At 36.1% G+C, this 23,275-nt stretch overlaps 1 protein-coding gene across 9 annotated transcripts in view; it reads left to right on the top strand.

Moving 5' to 3' along the window:
- Positions 1 to 23,275, top strand: part of LOC131433096 (RIMS-binding protein 2) — a 258,477-nt gene that overhangs the window by 113,108 nt on the left and 122,094 nt on the right. For 5 of the 9 annotated variants that reach the window (XM_058599885.1, XM_058599884.1, XM_058599888.1 and 2 more), the window contains exons 4-5: positions 4,027 to 4,413; positions 4,775 to 5,239. The exons of 2 other annotated variants lie outside the window; for them this stretch is intronic. In XM_058599885.1, the coding sequence (XP_058455868.1) occupies positions 4,027 to 4,413; positions 4,775 to 5,239 (852 nt within the window). The remainder of the gene's footprint in view (positions 1 to 4,026; positions 4,414 to 4,774; positions 5,240 to 23,275) is intronic. 2 more of the 9 variants (XM_058599886.1, XM_058599890.1) reach the window with 2 other exon arrangements.

Here is a 23,275-nt window from a genome sequence, read left to right as displayed (position 1 = left end):
CCGATACTACCGCAACCTAGTATAAGAAATCGGTTTAGTTGAATTCGGTTCGTTTGACCATCATCTGACATAATTTACAGTTTTAGATGAATTCTTTAATTTTTTTTGCATCTTTGCTTTAAATGACAGTTTGAAATTGAAAACATGCTTCATCCAGGAATTGCATTTCTATGCGTCAAAAATATGAGAAAAGTAGTTAAGGCACCTCAGAGAAAAGTAAGTGAAATCCATTTCAGAGCTTTCGACCACTATTTTCGATATTTCCGTAGCACATTCCGGGGACCGGTATAGCCGAAATTAGTTTTCTCTGAGATATCTCAACTGACTTTGACAAACAAAAGGCCCACATAAAAGTTATTCCGGAACTACAGGGAGTTCCTGTAGTTCCGGAATAACTTTTATGTGTTCCTATTTCGATTACTTCTCAAGCAAACTTTTCTGTTTCTATTCAAAGCAGAGTTCTGTACAAACTGCAAATGCACTGATGAGTCGAAGACGAAACGTAAAAACAACTCAAATTGGTTATGTACATTTGACATAAATGCTGGGGTTGTTTTAAACCTCTCAAATCACTGCTTTTAGATAAGTTTTAAGGAATATTATACTCTATCTGTGATTATCGCAGGGAAGCGTATTAAGCCTTACATCCTGAGTGTGTTTCTCTCTACACTTACTTAGTAGGTATGCTTTTTATATATCTGTTTTACTCAAACTATTAAACTTATAAAGATTTCCTTATAAAAAACAAAAAGCTTCGCCAATATTATATACAAAAATGTTTAATGACGCGTTGATAAGTTCTGAGGTCATAGTTAAAAGCAAAATAAAATAATATTGAACCACTTTCAGAATTATCGGATCCGAAGTCTGTAAATTCGAAAAAAGTTTCTTAAATTATCAATTCATAAGACCTTCAAATTTTAGTTTTAGCCTTTTTTGCAAAGTCATTTATATGATCATTGGTTTCAAAAACATCGCATGGTTCAATAAGACCGGCAATTTGTAAAGTTCAAATCTCTAAGATATTTATTTTATTTAGTTACGGTCGTTTGCCGGCCTAAGATATTGATGTAAGTCTCATTCCGTAGTATTTTGACTAAAACTTCCGAAAACTGCAGCTCTTGAAGATAGATTTTTTTTAAATTTTGGGCCTTTTGAAAATGCCAACGAAAAGTAACAATCAGCCATTAGGATCGGTCCAATCCCTCTCAGCAGGCCGTTCATTTTTGTTGATTTTTGAGCGCTTGTTGAACGACATATTGCACGAAATATTCGTTCAATTTGCTGGAACGGTTTGTTGTTGTTTTTTGTCTTGCAAAAATAGTGTGAAAATTAAGTGTTACCTTTACATAGAAAGAAAATTTGTTGTTATTCAACGTGAAGTAGAAGTATTGTGCAGGTATGTATTGTTAGTTTAAACAAATAAGTGGATAAAACTTCAGAAATTCTGCAGTAAAACTAGTCCAACGGGGCTCCAACTCCTCATATTAAAAATGGCTCAACAATGGACCTCTGTCTGCCGGGTTTGTTGAACGAAAAAAATGACATTCAGTTCAACGGTCTGTTTCAAAATCGGCAAACGAAGGTCCCGTGTTGGCCTCCCGTTGAACGATTGATTGAACTTTCATTGGACCAATGATCCAACGTATTGGACCAATGAAGGACCACCGTTGAACGTTTTTTTCTAAGTGGGATACTTGCGATCAAAATAGCATGCCATGTACACGATAATGTTTCCTTTCGTTCAGTTTTTTTTGCAATGACTGAGTGGAAGAAAACATATACTGGAGAACCCAGTAAATGAGAAACTCACAGAAAAAAAAATTTTTTGGAAAAAGATACGCTCAGACACGAACCTGCGTTCTTATGCAATCCGTGCATACGCGTTATCATTTCGCCACTGTAAGCATGTGATAGTCACGGCTCTACCACACGACCGGGTCATCGACGTACATCGAACATGGTCTAAATCCTAGCCGCCTCACGACCGGTATCATATATCCAAAAATCTTCTCTGTTCATCAGACAACAAACACTAGTCTTCTCGCTTTATACCTATCGGGCCCGTGCGCAGGAATCATTCAAGGAGGGGGGGGGTTCAAGATAGGGTTGAATGAAGAATTCAAGGGAAGGGTCAAAAGAGGAGGGGGTGAGGATTCAAGGGAAAGAGGAATGGGAAGGTGCTCATGGAACGTACTGTTGAAAAATCTTATATATATTTACAGTTGGTTAAAAGACTAAACCCCCCCACCCCCTGCGCACGGGCCTGATACCTATTTTTTGCTCAAGCACTGGTAGGGATGTATATTTATAATCACTTGCTGCCTTCTCTATTGTGCCAGTCGCAGGTGTTCCTTTCGTTATTTTTCATAGATTTTTTTCCGAAATTTTTTTTAGGCCTAATCGTACTATCCTCAACACGACATGTAGTCTAGAGACGGTCGAGTATGCAAATTTTTAAAACTGAGCCGGGCTCGTGCCTAGCTAAAAAAATCTCAACCCAAACTCATTTTTTTAAACTTGACCCCAACCTGTACCCTAGTAAAATAACAAAATTCTGGCCGAACTTGTCCCGAGCCTATCGGGATTGTTTTCGAGTCGAGCTTCCGGCTCAAAAAACAGACATCCAATTAGTGATTTTAATATGTGTGAGAAATTTACAGGTTTTTCATTTACTTATTTATTTGGGTGCAGGGAAAAGCATTCCGGAGATGAAACATATAACCTCTTTCTCCAAAACATCTTGTAGTTGGTTCTAGCAGCGAGATTTCTAAGAAACGGGTGTGAACGAAGACTGCGACTATGAATGTCGAAATTGACCAACCGTAAGAGATCAGAACAATCGATACGCAATTGTAACTCGCCCACAGAGGCGTTTCGCTTATGAGCTCTTGTGTACGAGCTTGCATACAATGTTCTTTTATGCATGCAAAATCGTACTCAACGGCGATTTCTTTCTCTGTTTTTCCGGTAATTGAATCCGAATCTCTTTTAGAAATTTTTTTTACTTAAAACCCGATCCGCACCCGTTCGAAAGTTAAAAGATTTTGCCCGTAGTCATCGTTATCACGAAATATTTTATATTTCTAAACCTTGAACTTCTCGGGTTCGGGTTCGGCTCAGGTTTCAAATACCCAAAACCCGACCATCCCTAATGTAGGCACAGATAGCAAAAATTCAATTTGATTTTTCCATGATTTCAATGTGTTTCTAGAAATATCAGATCTTTTGATAAGTGATCACTAGCAAATAGTTTATAGAGGTGTTGTATGCTCAACACAACCTTTTTGCAGAAATTCGGTACTAGCTTAAATGGTTCATTCTGTTCGGATATATACTATATAAATCTCTCATCAACATCCGAGAGGTCAACAGTTCCTAATAAATTGGGCATTCCAATAATCGATCCGAAATATTTAACATAGCTTACATCCACCACCGCCTGAATAATCTGAAGTGAAAGAAAGCGAAGAATGTTACCTTACATCCTATAGAAAATAATCTAAAAGTAATTTTTTTCTAGCAGTTTTGGAAGAAAAATAATAAAAATTCGCATGTGAAATTATCATCGTTTATTTTTACTATTTTTTTTTAATTATTATAACCGGGCTTTAAGTACATACAACGTCTGCGTGATTTCTGTCAGCTCTTTTTTCATTTTAGTTTGTAGCGTATTACTGAATAGATTACATGTAGTGTAAAAATATCGTGCAGTATTATTGTTGTAAGTATTTCAAATATCCGTTCGAAACTGTTGTAAATAGTGAATGTCTAAAATATTTATGCTTCGCTTATCAGCCATTCGCATGGAACAAATAGTCTTTTAAATTGTTCTGTAGATACATAGCTTCAACTTCTTGCGACTGATTTCCTGCCTGAATTTCGCTTGTTCGTTAGCAAACCTACAGAAAAAACAAAATCAAAATTTGGAACTGTTTTTTTTTATTCAATCGACAATATCATTAAAATCGAATCATCCACTGTCTTTTCCGTTTGCGCTAATCCGGACCTTGCAACCCAACCCAGGCCGCTCTTGAAACAGTCAGATGCGAAGAGCTACAGCTAGAACTGTCGGCGGCCCTAAAGTCCCGTCCCGGCCGAACACCGGCCAGTTCCAGTTCCGGAGGCATCGGAAGCCTCAACAGCACAATCACAAGCAATTCATCGGCCATGGTCAACAGTATCGGAGGCCTGAGCATGGTCGGAAATTCGACTTCGCTGGGAACGTCATCCGCCCTGAGTGGAATTAGTGGTGGTGTTGGTGGTGGAGTTAGTGGTAGTGGTGGAGGTGGAGGTGGGGGAGGAGGTGGTGGCGGTACAGTCACTTGGGCACCGACGCCGACCCAACAGCAAGGAACCGAAATAGATAGGATTATGGCGAAGATCGAACAGGCACGTTTACAAATTGCTAATGTATGTGTGTGTTTTAGGCTAGAGAAAAAAAAAAGATAATTTTGAGTTGTCCTTGCGACTTGATGTAATTTGTATGTATTGGGTCATGAGCTTTTTTTTCTATTGATACAAATTGTTAGGAATGTTCCAAGTCAATGTTTTATACAGAAAAAAAAGAAATGTAAATTTTGAATTGGAAAAAAATTAAATGAAACTTTTCTAGTCCTTCGAATTTTTGATGGTAGCTATAGAATAGATAAATACGTGGACAAATATATAGCACACAATACATAGAAGTTTATCGAATGATATTTCTTTAGTTTCATTGATTTTCGATGTACTTCTGCGATTTCCAAACTGATTCATGTCCTGATCATTTTAGGACAATCGTATATTGGCCGAACTAGAGCACCCGCGAACGACTGGACCAATAATGTCATCATCGCTAGGATCGGGTCTTTCGAGTACTGGCCTAGGTCTTTCTCAGCATCAGCCCCACCTCCAGACAACTAGTTTAGCGTCCCATATGAACAGCACATCGATACTCGGTGGCATGAGTGGACTGACCAACAGTGCTGGAACCGGTGTTGCAAATTCGATTGGTTTCAATTCAATAGGAATCAGTTCAATCGGTACCGCTGGGGTTAGTTCCATAACGGCCGGAGTCAACTCCATGCACGTTTCGTCGGTTGGAGTAACATCGAGCACCAGTAGCCACGCGCTAACCGACGGACAATACAGTGCGCTTACATCATCAACCGGAAACTCGAATCCTTACTCAGCAGCTAATGTTTCACCACTGCCAAGTCGGGCGAATCCTCTGGGCACGATGCCACCATTATGTCAGGTGCCGATCTTTTAATTTACTCTAAAAATCATGATTTTCCACCACATCATCGTCGTCCTTAGCATCATCGTCATCATCACCATGGGCACGTGTATCATCATCATCATCGTCATTATTCTCGTTAGCATTATCCCTATTACTCCCCCTAATAGTTCCCCATTCAACGTTAATCGAAAGACACTTTAAATTTCCTCCCAACTCATTCTAGTCACTTTTTCGCACATTTTCGCTCATTTATCTTCGTCTCGGTTTCTGTGTAGAGCTGTGTAGCTCATTAATCATTCATCCATCTAATCAATATTCAATTCCATCACGTATCTCACTTCAAATTCACTATCAGGGTAGAGGAAAAACAGCAGCAACTCTTTTCAAATCTGACTCTTTCAACAGACCAAAGCAGAAAAAACGAACAAATTAATTTATCGTGTAAATTGTTCTGTTCAGTTAAGGCACAAAATTTGGCCTGAAAACTCTAAAATTTTGATTTGAAACTAACGAGTAGCCGTAGGACCCCATGCGTATTGGTTGAGCTCGACAACAGTAGCACCTATTGCACTGTTTATTATACCGTATTAACAGTAGAGTAGTTTTGGGTTTTTTTTAAACACTTATCATTTGTTGGGTAGATTGCAGTCTTCAGTTGTGTTACACGAACGCATGAAGTACGTTATGAATCATACACATCATTTATTACAATTATCGAGGTATTTAATTCTAAGTAAAGTAAAAAATTTCCGTTGTCTACGAAATAAAACCCTTCCTGTAGATATTTCATTACGCCAAGATTGAAAAATGTTCGTCACCTTATGTTTAAAACTAGGTCCTGTGACAAAAACGGGAATTTGGTTTCACCGGGAAAAATCGATTGGTACATGACATTCGGCCCTTCGGGCCTCAGAAAATTTTTCTAAAGTTTGAGCGAATTCTATACCTATTTTTATATACCTTATGATCAAAAAAGAACCGGAATTTTCATTTTAAAATTCCCGCGCTTGTTCAGTCGGTAAACTTTTATTCTCACAACGCTGGCAAAACTTTTATACACATTCTGTCAAATTTTGACGCATATCGTACGATTAGTTTTTGTTTGGCGTCTATACAAAGAAGTTGAAAAATTTTCGTATGGCTTTTTATAATGGATGAAAATTTAGAACAACGACTCGCCGTCGAAACGCCATTCGATCGATTGTTGTGCGGTTTCGACGTCATATTCATAGATCCACACCTCATCCCCAGTTATGATGCATTCGATGAATGTGGGGTCACTATCTGCGTTGGAAATCATCTTTTTGGCCACATCAACACGACGCTGTTTTTGAATGAAATTCAGCTTTTTTGGCACCAGCCGAGAAGCGACGCGTTTCAAACCCAAAACATCAGTTAAAATGTGTTCGGCTGATCCATAAGAGATGCCCAACAACACAGCAATCTCTCTAATCGGTACAGAACGATTTAGCAACACGATTTGCTTCGCCGATTCAATGTTTTCTTCAGTAACAGATGTTGTTGGGCGGCCAGGGATCTCATCATGATCCAAGCTTGTACGACCACATTTGAAGCGTTCATACCACTCTTATGCCTGTGTTTTTTCTAGACACTATTCACCAAAGGCCTTTTCTAACATTTTAAACGTTTCGGAACACTTAAATCCATTTGCAACACAAAATTTGATGCACGCACGTTGTTTTACATTTTCATCCATAATAAAAATCGCCAAACAAAAACTAATCGTACGATATGCGTCAAAATTTGATAAAATGCCCTATCAGCAGGCCGTTCAATTTTGTTGATTTTTGAGCGCTTGTTGAACGATATATTGCACGAAATATTCGTTCAATTTGCTGGAACGGTTTGTTGTTGTTTTTTCTCTTGCAAAAATAGTGTGAAAATTAAGTGTTACCGTTCCATAGAAAGAAAATTTGTTGTTATTCTACGTGAAGTAGAAGTATTGTGCAGGTATGTATTGTTAGTTTAAACAAATAAGTGGAAAAAACTTCAGAAATTCTGAAGTAAAACTAGTCCAACGGGGCTCCAACTCCTCATGTTAAAAATGGCTCAACAATGGACCTCTGTCTGCCGGGTGTGTTGAACCAAAAAAATGGCATTCGGTTCAACGGTCTGTTTCAAAATCGGCAAACGAAGGTCCCGTGTTGGACTCCCGTTGAACGATTGATTGGACTATCATTGGACCAATGATCCAACGTATTGGACCAATGAAGGACCACCGTTGAACGTTTTTTTCTAAGTGGGTGTGTATAAAAGTGTTGCCAACGTTGAGTGAATAAAAGTTTACCGATTGAACAAGCGCGGGAATTTTAAAATAAAAATTCCGGTTCTTTTTTATCATAAGGTATATAAAAAAAGGTATAACAGGAAAAAGCCGCGAATGTTAATGCAAAATTAAGAAAAGCTTTACTAGCCCAAATACAAATAAAAATTTTCAGTATCATGATATTTTTTTATTCAACAAGAGAAAAGTAGGAGGCAATACTCAATTTGGCATTTGTACGAAAAGGTCAGTAAAAGTGTTGAACAGCTTATTGTTGCATACAGGTTCTATTCATTAGGAATTTGACCAACACCCTATGTATCGTTCGACGTTTTTGTTCGGTTTTAACAGCAATTTTCAAATCAATCAGCAAGCTTTCTTATGTTGTTATCAAAATATATTAAATAAACAAGTCTAACGGTAACGTCGGGAGAATTTTTAATAAAATTATTAAAAATTCTTAGGAGCCCTCATGTTTTGCTTTTCTCTTATAGAACTTCCAGCCGTCACTAACTTTTCTCGGAGATGGCTGGATCGAATCTCATTAACTAAGATTCAAATGAATGGTTTTGAGGTCCCATGCAAAATTCTTGAATATTATTTAAATCCGACTTCCGGTTCCGGAATTATGGGGTAAAACGTGCTAAAAATGTGACCGATTTTTATTAACTTAGATTTAAATAAAAGGTCTAGCGGTCCTATACAAAATTCCTGAATTTGTTCGGATTTGACTTCCGGTTTCGGAGTTATGGGGTATAACGTGCAAAAAGTTGAAATCTTGTGAAACTTTTTCTCGGAGATGACTGAGCCGATTTTTACAAAATCAAATAAATGGTCTTATAGGCCCATATAAAACTCCTGAATTTCATTTTAATCAGACTTCCGGTTCCGGAATTACAGGGTGATTTGATTTAAAATTCCAATTTCAAATTATTTAATCACTTTTCTCAGAGATGGAGTGACCGATTCTTACAAATTCAACGTGCCACCTGAGCCAATTAGTTCTGATGATTGATATGAGAAAGGCATCATTAAACCTCTTGGGGGATTAAACAGGTTTTCAAGTTTGCTGTTGATTGTCCTAATTTCATCATTATTGGTCTCAGTAATTTTCAATAGGACTCACAAAATTTAAAAAAGTTGTCGACTTCATCAGTAATCCACCCTTTGAAGAGAGTATTTGATAGCCTTTTTCGAGGGCTGAAACTGGATTCTGAGGAAATGTAAAGAATAAGATTCGATTTGTTCAGTTAATCAATATTTAATTTTGTTTTGAAGGATGGATTTCATTGTACACTAAGGTCGCTTTTTACACGGGGGTTACGTACCGTGTTAAAAACATCCATGTAAAAAAAACCGTGTTAATTGCGGAAAAAAACCTCGTGGAAAATTTGACGTAATAATTCCAAGAACCGTAGATTTGATTATTTGTTTGTTTTGTTTTGGATAAAATGTAACTGTTGATAGTTTGAAGGGGAAAAAAGCTTTTTTTTAACCCCCAAATTTATACAAGGTGCACATAACTATGAAAATGTAACTGTTGTTTCACAATAAAAACGGAAATCTAAAAAACAGCCTGAGGTTACGAGAAGGGTCTAGTCATACTTGATGAAACGTATTGGATGACAAATTAAAATTAGAACAGAACACTTAGGAAACGCGTTGTACGATAAGCAAATTATTCTAAATGGCTCATGCATTCAGTTTTCAAAAGAACGATAATACGTACAAGCCCATAAACACTTTCACTACAAAAAATCTTGAGAATAAGTTCTTTTCGATTCCGAAGGCACGATGTGTAGTAAATAATAACGATCTTAACAGTCATTTTCAACTAAACTGAGTGGGAAGACATGGGTATTGGATGAAGATCTATGCACGCAGCGACATAATCAAAGCAGAAGAATTCATAGAGATGAATATGGATCAAATTCGAAAAGGTATTACTATGTGTCATGCTGAAGAAACTCATTCCATTGGCGTAAATCATAATACTACTAGAGCTACATCATTCAAATGGGTATAAAATACTGTACTGCTCGATATGATGAAGAGTTGAAGAGATTAGTAAATTCGAATAGTTCTTCAACGCTACGAAATTCTCGATGATATCAATGACGATGCTGACATCATACACCACAACTAAGCGAAATAGACGTCGTGTAATTTACGACAGGGGTTCAAGATCTGAAGACTGATTACGACAGTCAACACTTCCGTGAAATGTTAAATGAATGATTTTAATTAACTTTCAAACTTTAAATTAACTCTCATAATCGTTTTCTTACAGACAACCTGCTCCCTTTTTTAAATTTTTCTCAAAAAACAAATGACAGTGCTTTTTAAACCCTCATCAGAAACCGTGTTAATTGCGAAAACCGTGTAAACAAAAACCGTGTTAATTCCGGAATCCGTGTAAAAAAAGCTGTGTATAAAAAAACCGTGCGAAAAAAAAACCGTGTAAAAAGTGACCTTAGTGTATTTCATCACAAAAATCCAACTATGGATTTCTTAGTAGAATCACAAGAATGTGGATATTGACTACTATGAAGGAGCAGTTGAAGATTATCGATGATAGGAGAATTGAATTTTGGTTGAGCTTTTAGAACTGATAGACTCCTAACTTCATTCATGTAGTGATTTATATCAGCCGAATTTCTCTGGACAATTTCTTAGTTCAGTTTCGGTATAAGATCCTTAGTTGGTTTCGGTATAAGATCCCTAGACAAGCAGTTCTAGGGTGGTCGAATATAGAACTAATTGAATTCATAATTATTTTATTTGAAATTCTGAATATTGTTTGGTAGATGATCTGAATCAATGTCTGTTTGATTAATCATTTGACTACAGATGTGACATTGATCTATTAGAACCAAATGAATCAAAGAAGGATTTTTCATAGAAGATTATGTAGTTTGGCTATTTGGAAATAAAACTGAATAGAAACCAGCGGAAAACTCGTACTTTCTGATTGTTTCCCTGGTTACTCCACGAGAGAAGCTTAGCATTTAGAAACCTATTGAGACGAAAATAGATCGAAATCATGTGCGTTTTGAAAAATCTCATTTGATTTATTTGCTCATCAACGCATAGAAACTGTTCACACTAGGCATTTTAAAAATGAGATGACATGACGAATGTACTTATTTTTCATTGACTAACAGATACATTAGAAAAAAAATGAGGTTTTAGAACAGACGTGTTTGCAAGCGAATTACCAGAAATAAACAGCGAACGTCCATATTACAATCTGCTGTACTTTGGCCGAAGCCCATAATGGCAATGACGATATTCTGTTAGGTTTGCAGCTCCATCATGCCGTTTAAAATTTTCCATCGAATTGAAATTCCCACTTCCGGAAGGCATGAAAAAAGCTCAGTACGAAATGGCTTGAAATTGCCGGCATAGATTGTAATTGGTTTGTCCAGAGCGACAAGCGTGTCTGCTAAATTTCGATTCTGAGGGAATATCGTATAAGTTGTTAGATGGAATTGGATTTACGGGAGGGAATTGTTCTTTATTGATTCATTTTCAACCATAGCTGTATCAAAAAATAACGTGTCAGATTCGCACAGTACAAACTGGTTCCGTGTAACCAAAATCTCTTGAGAATTACTTGAGCTTGAGCTTGAACGACCACCCCTAGTTGCTACTCCGTTACTGATCGGGATTAGCTGAAATTGTACAGGGAATTTCTAGATGATCCACCCTGGGACTGGTAAATCATCCTTCAATCTTCTGGTAACCCCTGAATTCATTGATCAGTACCGGCGCCGGCCAGGCCCGAACGTAGATCGTCTAAGGAATGAAAAGGGATGTTAGTCAAACACTTGTTGTTACTAGAGGCCGTATATAATACTGCGCACTCCACAAGCGTCACGTGAGAAGGATATTTGTTAGTATAAATTTCAGTAATGGTAGTATTCGCATGCGACCTAGTATATTCTGGTTTCAAGATGCACCACTAAACTCACTGGCTTTCCGAGTGAACGTTTCAACAATATCCGATACTGAAGTCCCGAAGAGTCTTGGTTCACAGTTCTTATTCGTGGAAACTGAAGGAAAATTTGAAATACTATAGCGTATCGAATAAAAACTTCACTATTTTTTCAAAATGAAATTACCCGCTACAAAATAAACAAGTGAATAGGAGTTAGACAAAGTAGTTGATTCATTGTAGTGACATATTCTAAATTATTTTATAAAATCATTTTAAATCACCAAACAAAGGTCAACAGATTTCACGGGAGACTATTAATTAATTATCTATCAAAATTATTAATTGGTTATATCGGTTGATCTTGGCAGCCGGCTACCGAGAGAAAATTATTAATTTATCAAACAAACAAGTATTTTTTACTATTTATTCAATACACCGATATATGTTATCTCTGTTATTAGCTTTGTAATATTAACGAATTTGCGCAATAGTTGATTTTTATCATTCAACTTACAATCTTGGAAGACAAGAAATAACATGGAAGAAGAAAACATGTCAAATAAAACTTCTATCCAAAGCTAATCGCAAATCGATTAGTTTATTGAAGAGATAATTTAGTAAAACAGAGTAGTCAGAAGTGAAAAGTTGAAAATATCTAATAACTGAAAGGAAAAAGGAACTTCTGCAATTGTCGCCTTTTACGACATGGAAGCAGGAACCCAGTGGATCAATTCTTGGCTCATTTTTTTCCGCCGGATTCCACACGGTATCTAGGTTGGTACTATCCGGAGAAAGATAATCGGTACTATCAATCTCCTAGTGGACCCCAGCCCCTCAAAATCCCTTGAGAACTACTAGCTGAAAACCACCAGTATGTCGTGAACTTTATTACGTTCGGGATTTTATCAGTATAGTTAATCGGTACAAGTTTGTGTTCCATTCTGCCTTCTCAGCGGTTTGAGTTGAAATGCTGAGAGGCGTGGCAGTTCAACATAAACTGCTGGACGAAATGTAAATATAAAAAATAACTAATAAAAACAGTCAGATGCGGTCAGTACAAATCGGTTACTTGTAAACAAAACTCCTAGATGACTAAAAAAAACTTTTTCCTTTTTTCATATGCACTTGTAATAATGAATATTTTCCAATTATATATCGAGAAATCGGAAAATAAGACAATCCTCAACCAGCGGATCTATTCTAATGTTATTTTTGACATTAAGGGAATATTTCAAACAAACTACTAAACAGATGCCTTTTTGGCCTATTCTAAAAACCGTAAATTTTAAGCTCGAAAACCGGGAAACTGAAATTGGCAATTGACTTGCCACCCTGGTTCACATAAACGAACAAGAAACTGTAAGGTATTAGAAAAAACTGTTGCAAGAAAGCTGAACAAAAAGCTCTTATGAAAAACTACTGGAAAAATGTTTCGATTTGTTTAAATAGCAATCTCTTTGCTACTACATTGCTGGTATAATAACGAATTTCCTTACTTCTCAGCACATGCTCCTAAGGAACATAAGGTTTTCCAATCAGAAAAAATACAACTTTAGCGGTAAACGCAATGAATCATTATGAAAATTTCGCCGAATATACTCAACTAAATTTGAGGTGGATTTTTTTTTATATTCATCACCGTTTCAAAGAAAATTTGATTCGAAACTTAGGTTTTAAACGTACTATCTTCCGCTCTGAACAGCATAAAACATGGCAAAATCAAGATCGAATTGCTCCAATTTCGTTGAAACTTAGCACACGTCTTTAGTATGACAAACCATTTGTTTTCACGGTGTGAAAGTCTAATTTAGTTCGAAGTTGATTTTTAAAAAGAACGAATTTATGTTAGCTTAAAATATCATTTAAAAATCAAATATCTATCGAAAAAGAAGTGGCAGGAAATCGATTCGACTATATAAAAGTCAAATGTTTTTTTGAAGAGAGTGAATTGAATAAAAACAACGCATCAAGAATATTCTCTCTCTATATATTTTCTACTTGTAATTGAAACCAAGACGTTGACGTTAATGCAAATTATGTTTTTTGAAAACTTAAGCAGTAACTGCTGAAATCATTTTTAGTTATTATCATAATGAAAAATGTCACGATAAAAATTGTCATTTGGAGAATAGAAAATAATTAGCATGACGAAATAGTCGTTCTCAAGATATTTGAAATTCGAAAAACTCCAAATCTTTCTTGATGACTTGGAACTTAGATTTTTCATGAATAACGTCGTAAAATTCTTTCATTTGTAATTTCTTGAATTTTGAATTTTTATTAAAAAAATTATCATCAATTGTGAATTCTACGTTTGAGCTAAAAATAGCATTATTTTAAGAAAGTTTGTCTTTAATTTTATTATGGATGTTAATTTTTCAATTCATGTAAAAGTACCCTACTTTTCTCAGTGTATACATTCTGGAATGCTCAATTAATTTCCTACAACTTCCTATCCGCTACCAATTGTTTACAATTTACAGTTTTCGAGTTATAATGATATGAAGAAGTGCTTGACCCCTCTTTTTAAAAGTAAGTCTTGAGGCGGATTGGTCTCTCCATCCGTGAAAAAAGTTTTGCCATTCTGAGGGGTTTGTGAAATGTTTCATTTGAGTCGAAGCACGTGAAGTCTGACGTCCTGGTACACATATTCCTATTACACATCCTATTAGGATAAAACTTTGCACACGTTTTCATTATGACAAAGCGTTTGTTTGCAGGAATGGTAAGATAGATTCGACTCAAAATTGATTTTTAAATAATAACAAATTTTTGTGAATATTCATATCCTTATCATTGTAACTCAGAAACTGCCAATTGAACAAAAATTTCGGAAAAGAATTTGTATAAAATTGATTGGAGAGAACTTTAAAAAAATACACTAGATAAAAACAAATGCTTTATCAAAAACTGGAAAATTAGAAGCAAAAATTAAATTAAAAAATAATTCTCTTTAATTCATGTCTTCGGTAAAACAATTTGTTTTGCACGAATGAACAGATCAAGTCGACTCAAGATTGTTCGTAGCACTTTCTATTATTCGTTGTCACTGAAAAATTCCCGGGTAGAAGTGATTTGCAAACCAATACCAAATTCTGTCATTAAAATCAAACATCTCAATGGTAGAAATTAACATTATTTAGTTTGAAATAAGAGTTAAAATATCAAAAATCATATCAAAGCTTGCATAAGAAAATAGCAACAAAATGAAAAATTCTGTCATTGTAATATCAAACCAAGAACAAAATATTTATAGAAGATGAATTTGGTAATTATTTTATAATCTAGCATTTAGAATAGAGTAATATCTTAAGTATTTCTCTTATCTGATTCTGATGCAGTTTATTCAATGGTATTTTATTTGAAGATAAAACTACTGGATCAATTTACTTAATGAGATTGAAATAGCTCATCAATAACGAAATAAGATATTATAACTAATTTTGATGTTGAACAGATATTATACAATGTCTTGATCCCTTGATGAAATATCACGAAAATATCAAGTATCGTTCTGACAACACAGAAACATCAAGCCAAGATATGATGGTAAAATTTGTTATTATTTTGACCTTTGTTTGTTATTTACACCTACCCGGGTTGCTAATTGTACAGGGTGCTCAATAAGTTCGAATATCGGGGAGACCGGGATTTGTTGGCCGAGTTTTCGTTCCGGAATTTCTGTACACATTCTGATTAGACTTTTTGATAAACGGTTTACGCTGTCTTGAAGATACATCTTTTGAGCACATTTGTGAATTTTTTCATAACTCTAGAAAAATCATCGAAATAATTATTAATAATCAAATGCGGAGAAAAAAATCGGCCGATTAACACCAGGGCAGGGGTAGGTTGGCCGAATATGATGAAATATGTGAAACATAACAAATACATTAATGGAAAACGTTTGTTAGTGGAAACAACTCAGATCAATTGGAATCATGAAAGGAGAGAAAAAAAACAAGAGAGAATCGAGCAGATATCACTCCTCATAAGAAAACTAGTAATTCGTATGAAGGGATAATAATACCAAGCGAATAGTAATATGTACATGCATATTAATTAACTATAAATACAATACTTATAATCATCAATAATAGCGTAACATTTAAGTTCACTCAGAAAAAAGTTTGCATATCACGAATACACCAAATTTACAACTCTGCCAACCAATCCCGCACAAAACTCGGTCAACCTACCCCAATGGATGTTTCCGAGAACAACCACGATCTACACTAACAGAAATAAGAGAACACTGGAATCCATTATACTATTTTTTAGGGTTTTGAATGCCCTTTCCACCGGGACAAGGTTTTGGAGTTCGGATGATAATTGTTTCGCGTTCCTAAATTTACTCAAAAGTGCCGAAAAAAGAATAAACGGATTCCTTCACAAAGGGGCCCCACAAAAACACCTGAAATTACGTCGGTATATGAGTGGCCTAATATTCCACCAATGTGCTAAATGTGAAGTAAAAAGTGAATCGCACGCGGAAGCACTCTGTCCATCGGCATCTCGTCCCAGATCTTGGAAATGAACTTCTTAAATTGATCCATAGTGCTCATTTGATGTTCGCTCTGATTCTTGGCCAGCATGTTCGAAAATGTCCAGGGATATAAGGACTGGAAAACTGAGAAGTCCAAAGCCTTATTGAGAAAATCAGGCAAATTCTCCCGGTACCATAAAGCCTTGGTATTACATTCCTGTAGTGGAATTTGACCTTCTGTTTCAACAGACTTCGCAGCCGATTCAGAGTGTACAGAACCATTGCATGGCTGGTGCTACGATTCTACTTACACTACGAATCCTTCCAGGTCGGGGCTCGAACATACGACAACTGGTTTTTAAGACCAGTGCCCTATTCATTGAACCGTCAATCCGGGCTCCTGGTACCATGCTTGGACGATATTCGCTGTGTTAAAAATGGATCCCAGTCACTTTTGTCGAATCGACTTCGATTATACCGGTTCCCGGTAGAATCTGAAATAGTAGAACTTAACTCGTTTCCCCAGAGATTACCTAATCGTTCTGTGTACTGTTTTACTTTGTAGATTATACGAGTTTACGTACAAGCCTTTGAGTTTTTCAAGAGTCCGAGAAAACTATTTTGAAGAATACCACACATTTATATATGGAGATATGAGAATGTGTAAGGGTATGTGAACACCCCCAGTGAATTCGAACACCGGACGCATCGAGCACGAAAGCTTTTGATTTCGTTTCAAACAAGATTGAAAGTCTATTCGCACTATGCCGGGACGGCCGATCCGGGAATATCCGGAACGTTTTTTTTCCTCATCGGCGATGAATGTGCGTGTGCATGTATTGAAATGCCGGATCCGGCATAAAATCCATTTGGTTGCCATCGATATTCCTCGCCGAGTTTTCGCACCGTCGCACAGTGGTTCGAATCAATAAAAACGTGGACATAAATCAGTAGCTGCCAAACCGTTCTTTTAATGCATATAGTTGCTTTTAAGAATTTTTTTTACAAATATATACCGCGTAATTTGATTCTATCCCTAATTGTTCATGGCCTACTTTGACAAAACATATAACCATAACTTTTTTACCTGAAGAGATAGAAAATTTATCTCTTCTACAAAGTTTTAGAACTATTGAAAATAATTTACTTTGTCAAATATACCAAAAGTCTAGGTCGCACCGTTTCGGATATACAAAGCGTTTTCATGGCAACCCCCTTAAAATCAGTTTTTTATTCATAACCTGTTTCGAGTTATTTTTTATGCATACTTTGTTTGGAATAATTTAAAAAAAATAAAAAATCCCATGTTTTTGTCGAAGGTAGTGCATAGGTTTGTTGTTTCCTGGCAAAGTTATACAACATTTTACCTTTTTTTACCTATGATAAAACCTTACACCAAAGCGAAATATGCAACCTTATGCAGCTGATTTTTATAAAATTTATAGGAAAAGATATGCTCGATACTATAAAAAAAAATCTAAGTGGAACTGGATGGAACTTTTTTTAGGCCTTTTCAAAGTAAGTTTTAGTTATTGAATTATGACAGCCCCTTTAAAACTAGTTTTCTAATCATAACTTGTTTCAAGTTAGTTTCTTATACATTCTTTATTTGGAATAATTATAGAAAATATAAAATCCCACAATTTTGTAGAAGGTAATGCATAGGTTTATTCTCTTTTGAAAAAGTTATACATCATTTTACCTATTTTACCTACGAAACCTTGTAGTGATGCGAAATATGCAACTTAATGCAGCAAACTTTTACAAAACTTATAGGAAAACATATTCCGAATCCAAATTATTCTCCAATGAGGATATCCTGAGTACTATTCGTGTGACTCATTTTCACTATAGCCATGCTGAATGGTTAAGAAACGGAGGGCGTCACGCGTCTGCTATTTCTGTAACTCACTTTTGCAGTGAGCGTAGAGATGTGCAATTCGCTCCTGAGCTTTTCCAGTGATTCGAATTGTTAAAGTGAGCTGATAGCTCAAGGCTCTTTTTAAAAGACCAGTTCATCGCACTGGTAAGCAGGGATGCCAGGTTCACAGATTAATCTGTGTTTCACAGATTTTCAACCTTTTGCACAGGATTAAAAAATGGCACAGATTTCCACAGATTTCTGAAAAATGGTCACAGATTTACACAGATTCTGAAATCGATCACAGTTTTTTGAAATTGATCACAGTTTAGCAGCATAGATTACAGAGCGGTAGGAAATAGTGAGACCTTTATTTTTGCTTACCAAATGATTCCGATCAGCTATTATGGAAACGGGGAAACGTGCACAGATTTTGTACAGACAGGTTTTTGGCTTGATTACAGATTTTTGAAAAAATGGCCTGGCATCCCTGCTGGTAAGGTGGAAACAAGCTACGAGCTTAACGGATCTTCGGCTCTTGAAGAACGAGTTATAAATAAAAAAATGTGTGCATGAGCTTTCTTTCGTTCTTCCAAACGTATATCTATCCTTCTTTTACAGAGTGAATGAGCCATTGTCAATAAGAAATCTTACCTCTCACTCAGTAGGCTAAGGTACATTCAGGGATGCCACTTTTGCAGATATTCTCAAATGTGACATAATAATAATTCACAGACAAATTAGTTCGCAGAGCATTGTTCTTTGTGCATCAATGGTTTCGATCATGCATATGAAAGAAAAACGGAGTAAGAAAAACGGCGCTCAAAACAAACCTTCAGTTCAATCTAAATGAGCTGATGAGCCGATACATTGAATCGATTCCCTTTAGTGAGCTGATCGGTTCGGAGATGCTAAGCGGTATGAGCTGTTTCGCACATCTCTAAGTGAGCGTCGCACGATCAACATATCGTCTTAAAAACGTGTTGCTTCGCGTTCACTTAATTTATTTACACGTTTAAAAATTGAATCTCTTCGTAAAAATTTGTACTTTTACAATACTTTTTCATATTTTGTTTGGAAAACGTTTTTCCATTTCTTTAATATGTGTTGAACTTTTGATAATTTTTCGGATTTTCAATATTTAAAACTAACTTTGAAAAGGCCTACAAAAATTGCATTGAGTTCCACTTAGATATTTTCTAATATTGTTAGTAGTCAAAAAGAAAACAAAATAAAAATCACAACACTTTGCTTAAGTTACGCGTTCAAGAATGAGCTTGTTCATGCGTGTTTACGAGCACTTCGTAGTAGATATCTAGATAATAGAAATTGATTCTACGTAGATAAATCCAAAAAACTGTTTTTAAAATAAAGAGAATATATCTCAAAAAATATTTTTTTTTTACATTATTTATATCTTCTGCAAAAATACTTTAAATGTTTTTTTCTTCAAAATGAGATAGAAAAAAAAATTTTTTTTGTGTAAAAAAAATTTAATCGATATTGGTACTACCCCCTTAACAAAAATTAAGGTGCCACTTGCAGAGGAAGCGTAATATAATCTTGTAAAACTTCTTCGAAGACAAGTTAGCTCTTAAAAATCAGTGAAAGTCAGTACAGACTTTTGACCGTCTTTTTCCAGTTTTGGACCACTGTGCGTCGTGCCAACGAGAAAAGCATCATTTTCACGAATTGAACTATTGTTCTCGAAAAAACTTTTCACTATTTTTAAACGTTGCTTTGGTGTGAACCTATCCATGATGAATTTTCGAGGATTACTGAACCCAACACCTGAAGTGACTCTGACAGCTGGATAACCAGAATGACAGTTATCCCTATCGGAAGATGTGACTCACAGAAAAAAAACATCCTTTTTTCTTATGATTGCGGCTGTACGTGTTCTTCCCAATTACTCAGATATTTAACTGACCACGGTAGTGGAATAATAGTTTCATGCCGTGAACAATGTTAGTTTATAAAAATTCAAAAAAGCCAGATGTGGCTAACATCAAATGTAAAAGATTTTTTTCCCTAAAGTATAATTCTTCCGTTACTGCTAGAGAAACAAAACATGTTTGAAACTTCAAACAAATTTCATTCTGGAAAAGTAATTAGGTTTTTTACCGTCACTGCTAACCTCAATCGGATGAACACTTTTTGACAGTCCAGCAGTACTGTTTGTAAACAGAAATTTCTTTTGTTTGTTTATTGACAAATTGGATCAGACCATTTACGGTCCGTATCGCCTAAATAAAGTTTTAAAACATTTGTTCACGATTGAATACGGTTCGTTTTTGATATTTATTAAATAAAAGTGACTAGTTGCAAAGTGTAAAAATGATTGTTTTAGATGTGCTCTTCGATTTTTGTTTAAGCTTGTTTGTAAACAGTACCGCTGAACTGTCAAGGATGAATACTTGTTCATTTGTGTCGTCACGATAAAAAACCTAATAAACCTAGGATGCTATCTATAAATCTTAACTCAATAGGTTCAGAAGATAGAAGTAGTAAAACTCCTGGGTTTTCCATTATTACTGCTTCCTTGAGGCACGTTATGATGGAAAAAAGTTTCATTATGCAGCAAGACATGCATTGAAGCAATATAAAACAGTGAAACTATTGCACGAGTAATCACACAAACGAATTCAGTTGTACACTTTCGTTTGAGGGATGAAAAACAAAAGCGCAGTTCCAATATCGGAACCTTGTCCAACACCGGAGTATAACTTGGAGTTCGCCCAATAAGATTTCCAATGGGATGGTAGAAAGTCAGCAGTAGAGCCAGCAGCCCCAGTGCCGCCATGTAAGCAATAATTTGAAACATGTGGCGACGAAGAACTCATCCGCTACCAGTCTGCCACGTACAAAGTAGAGTCATGATGTATTTTCCACTTTCAGAAACCGAAAAATCGTGGCACAATCCTGGGCTAGATTCATGCTGAACTCGCTTTGGTGCTTTTCCGTGTCAGACCATGCCCCGGTAGTGTCGTATCGTGGGAGGGTCAGAGGCTCGTCCGTGCTGCCGGATGTGAGCCATTTATTTAAATGGTTTTCTGCTCGGATCCACTCCTAAACGATGATTCTTCTTGTCGGGAGCTAACCGGCTAGCTGAGCAGTGTTTGTCGCTGCACATTGGCGCCTTCATCTGTACGGTGCCTTTCTTCCAACATACATCGGACGAGAACCTTTATCATTCATAATCACGTTCGGAATTTGCGGCTTATCGTCTCCGTTTACTGTTGTCAGTCTGCTGGGGATTATGTTGAAATTTTGTGGTAATTAGATCGAAGATGTTTAAAATGGTTGACCCAGGTTGGCGGTTCAATGCATAGGGCACTGGTCTTACAAACCAGTTGTCGTATGTTCGAGCCCCGACCTTGAAGGATCGGTGTGTCAGTAGGATCGTAGCACCAGCCATGCAATGGTTCTGTACACTCTGAATTGGCTGCGAAGTCTGTTGAAACAGAAGGTCAAATTCCACTACAGAAATGTTATCCCAAGGCTTTGCTTTTTTTTGTTTTAAATGGTGCCGTTTAAGCTGCAAAAAGCGATAAATTTTTTATAGTTATAATTATCAAACCAACAACAAACTGATCGATCGATTGATTCTTCAGGCTATGCTCCTCTTGTAGTCGATTGTATTGTTCTGAAAAATATTTCTGACCTATAAAGTTCTTAAATCCGGGGTCTATAAATAGTAACGGCTTAGGATCAGAGAAGTACATATAAAGAAGTATTTACGGTAAAAGTTTCGAAGAGGGTTGCTTGAAACCGCAAAACACATCGTAAGGAAGCGTGATCCGTACTGTACCACTACGAAAATACTAGCATAGAGCGGGGAATCAAATGAGCAGTTCCGTAAATTTCTATTTTATTATTTTGGGATCGGGCAAAGGCAACCATAGATGAGGCTAGGTCGACCGCCAGTTGACTTCCCTTCCGGCGATACTTTGAAAGCTTTTCTGGCCCTCGGTTGTCTACTTTTCTCATCTCTTCTGTCGTAAAGTCTACAACGGGGTGAATTTTGTTTACTCGAATCACATCACCCACGGAAGCGTGGGTTGCCTGTTTGGGTGGCATGTGCGGTGATTGTTATGTAAGCTTCATTTCCGTTCGTACAGATCGAACTTGTATCGGATGTGGATCGAAAATTTATTTTTCAAAAAATATTTTCTTTGTGGAAAATGGCTCTGAATTTTAATGTGTTCTACACAACAAAAAAGGGGGAAATCTCATCAATGACCTAAATTCCTCCTGCTGTTATTTTAGTTGCAATAGTATAATGTTGTTATGAAATGCAGGTTGAGGGAACATAAATGTTCATGATTATTTATAAGCGTGCATTTCTAATTGATGTGTGTGGCTTTGAATAAATAGCAGGTGAAGGATGTTCTAATCCATTACGAACTTATCCGTCAGTTTTGAAATAAATGCACTACATAAAAGCTGTGCTATTCGTAAAACATTCAGTAATTTGAGTAACTGCCAAATAAACTTTCATTATGAATATTAAAGTGCTCTTTGTTTAAAATAATGTTGCCCGGATCACGCACATTATTTGACCTAATTGCATTCGTTCTTGCTTTCCTCATATAGAAAGCAAAGCAAAATATAGAATCACTCAAAAAACCGACTGGTTCATTTTTACAAAAGCAGATTCATATAAAAGGTGTTGTGATTGTTGTGTAAGCTTATCCCACTGCTATTAAATTTGATCGGTTCTGGAATTACAGGGTGGAATCGTTCTCAGAGATTACACAACCAATGTTGACAAATTTAGATTCACTTGAAAGAACTTATGTTCACTTACGTTTTTATCACTGTCACGAAAATCCATCCTTCGGTTCCGTAAATACAGTATGAAGAGTGTAAAACCAGGTAAATACAAAATGAAGAGTGTAAACAATCTTTTTAACCTGGGTAAAAACTATTGCAATTTGTTGATCTTTTTCGATAATACTGGATCTCAACTTAAAACGTTTAAATCCTAAACGGAACTAGTATCATTTTTCTCCTAGATGAACGGACAAATTTTCACAAACTAATAGTCTTGTGGTACCATACAAACTACCTGAGTTGCGTATGGAGCCGACTTCCAGAATTACTGGGTCAGGGTCGGCAACTAAATAGCCCATATTTTTCACTTGACATTTTTTTATATAAATGTAAATGAGAGATATTTAATAATTCCGCTCTCTGGCATTTTAGTTTACCTCCTTTCTTTCGTTAAGATTTTTTGTGAACAGATTCTTTGGTAGTTTATACATAAAAATTGAACATGAATATTTGTTAACATTTAGCCCAATGCACACTTCATGATGATTGCATTGAGTCCCAAGTATACCATAATTGAATTTTTAATTGTTTCAATTGATAAACTTTTGAATACTACTACCCCTTATAAAGAAAACTAGAATCAAGGTGGTATTTGCCCACAAATTCAAATTTTTACTATAAATAATATCGTAAATTATGATGTA

This window comes from Malaya genurostris, chromosome 2 (genome assembly GCF_030247185.1).
Source record: "Malaya genurostris strain Urasoe2022 chromosome 2, Malgen_1.1, whole genome shotgun sequence".
Lineage (NCBI taxonomy): Eukaryota > Metazoa > Arthropoda > Insecta > Diptera > Culicidae > Malaya > Malaya genurostris.
This window is presented reverse-complemented; position numbering and strand designations above follow the sequence as displayed.